The sequence below is a fragment of the Calidris pugnax genome, unplaced genomic scaffold (assembly GCF_001431845.1).
Source record: "Calidris pugnax isolate Ruff unplaced genomic scaffold, ASM143184v1 scaffold350, whole genome shotgun sequence".
Lineage (NCBI taxonomy): Eukaryota > Metazoa > Chordata > Aves > Charadriiformes > Scolopacidae > Calidris > Calidris pugnax.
The window spans coordinates 9,130-14,204 of record NW_015091059.1 but is presented as its reverse complement, the minus strand read 5'-3'; the positions used below and the strand labels follow the sequence as shown (position 1 = coordinate 14,204).

The following is a 5,075-nucleotide window of genomic DNA, read 5'->3' as shown; positions in this document are numbered from 1 at the left end:
AACACCCCTCAAACCCCCCCTAAACACCCCCAACACCCCTCAGGCCCTTCAAACACCTCCCAACACCCCCTAAACACCCCCCTCTGTCTCTCTTCTCCCCCCCCCAGGTACATCGTGTTCGAGGGCGAGGAGGGGCAGGACGCGGGGGGGCTGTTGCGGGAGTGGTACATGATCATCTCGCGGGAGATGTTCAACCCCATGTACGCCCTGTTCCGCACCTCGCCGGGGGACAGGGTGACCTACACCATCAACCCTTCCTCCCACTGCAACCCCAACCACCTCAGCTACTTCAAGTTCGTGGGGCGCATCGTGGCCAAGGCCGTCTACGACAACCGGCTCCTTGAGTGTTACTTCACCCGCTCCTTCTATAAGCACATCCTGGGCAAGTCTGTCCGGTGAGAAAAGACACACACACGCGCTAAAAAACAACCAAAAAAGGGGGTACGGCGGGGGGGGGGACCTCCATGGGGGGTTGGAAGACCCTTAGTAGGCGTTGAACCATCATCAGGGGGTGTAGGATGTCCCCATGGGGTGCGGAACCACCTCTGGGGGGTGTTGAACCACCTCTGTGGGGTGTTGGAAGACCCTCACAGGGTGTTGCACCATCATTGGGGGTGTAGGATGTCTCTGTGGGGTGTTGAACCATCTCTGTGGGGTGTTGAACCATCATCCAGGGGGTGTAGGATGTTCCTGTGGGGTGTGGAACCACCTCCGTGGGGTGTTGGAAGACCCTCAGTGGGTGTTGAACCATCAACAGGGGGTGTAGGATGTCCCTGTGCGGTGTGGAACCACCTCTGGGGGGTGTTGAACCACCTCTGGGGGGTGTTGAACCACCTCCGTGGGGTGTTGGACCACCTCTGTGGGGTGTTGGAAGACCCTCAGTGGGTGTTGAACCATCATCAGGGGGTGTAGGATGTTCCTGTGGGGTGTGGAACCACCTCTGGGGGGTGTTGGAAGACCCTCACCGGGTGTTGAACCATCATGAGAGGGTGTAGGATGTCTCCGTGGGGTGTGGAACCACCTCTGGGGGGTGTTGAACCACCTCTGTGGGGTGTTAACCATCTCCGTGGGGTGTTAACCACCTCTGTGGGGTGTTGAACCACCTCCGCGGGGTGTTGAACCATCATCAGGGGTTGTAGGATGTCCCCGTGGGGTGTTGAACCATCTCTGTGGGGTGTTGAACCACCTCCACGGGGTGTTGAATCACCTTCATGGGGTGTTGAACCACCTTTGTGGGGTGCTGGACCACCTCTGTGGGGTGTTAACCACCTCCGTGGGGTGTTGGAAGATCGTCACCAGGTGTTGAACCATCATCAGGGGGTGTAGGATGTCTCCATGGGGTGTTGAACCACCTCTGTGGGGTGTTGGAAGACCCTCAGTGGGTGTTGAACCATCATCGGGGGGTGTAGGATGTCCCTGTAGGGTGTGGAACCACCTCTGGGGGGTGTTGAACCACCTCCGTGGGGTGTGGACCCATCATCCAGGGGGTGTTGGAAGACCCTCAGTGGGTGTTGAACCATCATCAGGGGGTGTAGGATGTCCCCATGGGGTGTTGAAACACCTCCATGGGGTGTTGGAAGACCCTCAGTGGGTGTGGAACCATCATCGGGGGGTGTAGGATGTCCCTGTAGGGTGTGGAACCACCTCTGGGGGGTGTTGAAACACCTCCGTGGGCTGAGGAACCACCTCATGGGGTGTTTGATCCCCTTTTTGGGGTGTTGACGCCCAGTTTTGGGGTTCTAACCCCCCTTTTGGGGGTTCTACCCCCCCTTTTTGGGGGTTCTGAACGTCCTGGTGCGGTGTAGAACCCCCTCTTTGGGCTGAGGAACCACATCACGGGGTGTTTGACCCCCTTTTTGGGGTTTTGAACCCTAGTTTTGGGGCACTGACCCCCAGTTTTGGGGTTCTAACCCCCCCTTTTGGGTTCTAACCCCCCTTTTTTGTGGTTCTACCCCCCTTTTTTGGGGTTCTACCCCCACTTTTGGAGTTTCTGAACCTCCCAGTGGGTTGTAGAACCCCCTCCTTGGGGTGAGGAACCACCTCACGGGGTGTTTGACCCCCTTTTTGGGGTTTTGAACCCTAGTTTTGGGGCACTGACCCCCAGTTTTGGGGCACTGACCCCCAGTTTTGGGGTTCTAACCCCCCCTTTTGGGTTCTAACCCCCCTTTTTTGTGGTTCTACCCCCCTTTTTTGGGGTTCTACCCCCCCTTTTTGGGGGTCCTGAACCTCCTGGTGGGTTGTAGAACCTCCTCCTTGGGGTGAGGAACCACCTCACGGGGTGTTTGACCCCCTTTTTGGGGTGTTGAACCCTAGTTTTGGGGTGCTGACCCCCAGTTTTGGGGCGCTGACCACCTCTTTTGGGTTCTAAACCCCCGTTTTGGGGATTCTACCCCCCTTTTTTGGGGTTCTACCCCCACTTTTGGAGTTTCTGAACCTCCCAGTGGGTTGTAGAACCCCCTCCTTGGGGTGAGGAACCACCTCACGGGGTGTTTGACCCCCTTTTTGGGGTTTTGAACCCTAGTTTTGGGGCACTGACCCCCAGTTTTGGGGCACTGACCCCCAGTTTTGGGGTTCTAACCCCCCCTTTTGGGTTCTAACCCCCCTTTTTTGTGGTTCTACCCCCCTTTTTTGGGGTTCTACCCCCCCTTTTTGGGGGTCCTGAACCTCCTGGTGGGTTGTAGAACCTCCTCCTTGGGGTGAGGAACCACCTCACGGGGTGTTTGACCCCCTTTTTGGGGTGTTGAACCCTAGTTTTGGGGCGCTGACCCCCTCTTTTGGGTTCTAACCCCCCCTTTTTGGGGTTCTACCCCCCTTTTTTGGGGTTCTACCCCCCCTTTTCGGGGGTTCTGAACCTCCCAATGGGGTGTAGAACCCCCTCTTTGGGATGAGGAACCACCTCACGGGGTGTTTGACCCCCTTTTTGGGGTGTTGAACCCTAGTTTTGGGGCGCTGACCCCCTCTTTTGGGTTCTAACCCCCCCTTTTTGGGGTTCTACCCCCCTTTTTTGGGGTTCTACCCCCCTTTTTGGGGTTCTACCCCCCCTTTTCGGGGGTTCTGAACCTCCCAATGGGGTGTAGAACCCCCTCTTTGGGATGAGGAACCACCTCACGGGGTGTTTGACCCCCTTTTTGGGGTGTTGAACCCTAGTATTGGGGCGCTGACCCCCAGTTTTGGGGCGCTGACCCCCTCTTTTGGGTTCTAACCCCCCCTTTTTGTGGTTCTACCCCCCTTTTTGGGGGTTCTACCCCCCCTTTTGGGGATTCTGAACCTCCCAGTGGGTTGTAGAACCCCATCTTTGGGGTGAGGAACCACCTCACGGGGTGTTTGACCCCCTTGTTGGGGTGTGAAACCCTAGTTTGGGGGTGCTGATCCCCAGGTTTGGGGTTCTAACCCCCCCTTTTTGTGGTTCTACCCCCCTTTTGGGGGTTCTACCCCCCCTTTTCAGGGGTCCTGAACCTCCCAGTGGGTTGTAGAACCCCATCTTTGGGGTGAGGAACCACCTCACGGGGTGTTTGACCCCCTTTTTGGGGTGTTGAACCCTAGTTTTGGGGCACTGACCCACAGTTTTGGGGTTCTAACCCCCCTTTTTGTGGTTCTACCCCCCTTTTTGGGGTGTTAAACCCTAGTTTTGGGGTGCTGATCCCCAGGTTTGGGGTTCTAACCCCCCCTTTTTGTGGTTCTACCCCCCTTTTTTGGGGTTCTAACCCCCCTTTTTGGGGTTCTACCCCCCTTTTTGGGGGTTCTGAACCTCCCAGTGGGTTGTAGAACCCCCTTCTGGTGGTGAAGAACCACCTCACGGGGTATTTGACCCCCTTTTTGGGGTGCTGAACCCTAGTTTTGGGGCACTGACCCCCAGTTTTGGGGTTCTAACCCCCTCTTTTGGGTTCTAACCCCCCATTTTGGGGGCTCTGACCCCCCCTTTTTTGTTTGGGGGTGCAGGTACACGGACATGGAGAGCGAGGACTACCACTTCTACCAGGGCTTGGTCTACCTGTTGGAGAACGACGTCTCCACCCTGGGCTATGACCTCACCTTCAGCACCGAGGTGACTGTCACCCCCCCCGGCATTGTCACCTCCCCCCACGTTGTCACCTCCCCCCTCTGGGGTGACAGGGGACACCCCGAGGACAAGGGACACCCCCCAAGACACACACCCCCACCCCAACATCTCCCTGGGGTTCCACCAACGCTGCTCCTGGGGGTGTCACCTCTGTCCTTGGGGTGTCCCCTTTGTCCTTGGGGTGTCCCCTCTGTCCTGGGGGTGTCCCCGAATCCCTGGGGGTGTCCCCACGTCCCTGGGGGTGTCACCTGGCCTGGGGGTGTCCCCTCTGTCCTTGGGGTGTCCCCAACTCCCTGGGGGTGTCCCCAAGTACCTGGGGGTGTCACCTCTGTCCTTGGGGGTGTCCCCTTTGTCCTTAGGGTGTCCCCTCTGTCCTTGGGGTGTCCCCAAGTCCATGGAGGTGTCCCCAAGTCCATGGGGGTGTCCCCTCTGTCCTTGGGGTGTCACCTCTGTCCTTGGGGTGTCACCTCTGTCCTGGGGGTGTCCCCAACTCCCTGGGGGTGTCCCCTCTGTCCTTGGGGTGTCCCCAAGTCCCTGGGGGTGTCCCCTCTGTCCTGGGGGTGTCCCCAAGTCCTTGGGGTGTCACATCCTTGGGGTGTCCTTGAGTCCCTGGGGGTGTCCCCTGTGTCCTTGGGGTGTCCCCTCTGTTCTTGGGGTGTCCCCAAGTCCCTGGGGGTGTCCCCAAGTCCCTTGGGGTGGCCCCAAGTCCTTGGGGGTGTCACCTCTGTCCTTGGGGTGTCCCCAAGTTCCTGTGGGGGTGTCACCTCTGTCCTTGGGGGGGTCACCTCTCCTGGGGGTGTCCCCAAATCCGTTGGGGTGTCCCCTCTGCCCAGGGGGTGTCCCAGGAGTGTCCCCTCTGTCCCAGCACATCCTCCTGGTTTGGGGGTGTTCCCCTGCGCCCCAGAGACATCCCCCCTCTCCTGGGGGTGTCCCCTCTGTCCTTGGGGTGTCCCCTCTCTCTGGGATGTCCCCGGTGACCCCCCCCTGTGTCCCCCCCCCCCCCCCCCCGCGCCGG

General features: G+C 58.9%; 1 protein-coding gene across 1 annotated transcript in view; it reads left to right on the top strand.

Moving 5' to 3' along the window:
- Positions 1-5,075, top strand: part of LOC106896566 (E3 ubiquitin-protein ligase HUWE1-like) — a gene marked incomplete at both ends in the record, with an annotated part of 26,785 nt that overhangs the window by 15,481 nt on the left and 6,229 nt on the right. The window contains 2 exons of the mRNA XM_014956656.1: positions 108-395; positions 3,940-4,221. Of these exons, the coding sequence (XP_014812142.1) occupies positions 108-395; positions 3,940-4,221 (570 nt within the window). The remainder of the gene's footprint in view (positions 1-107; positions 396-3,939; positions 4,222-5,075) is intronic.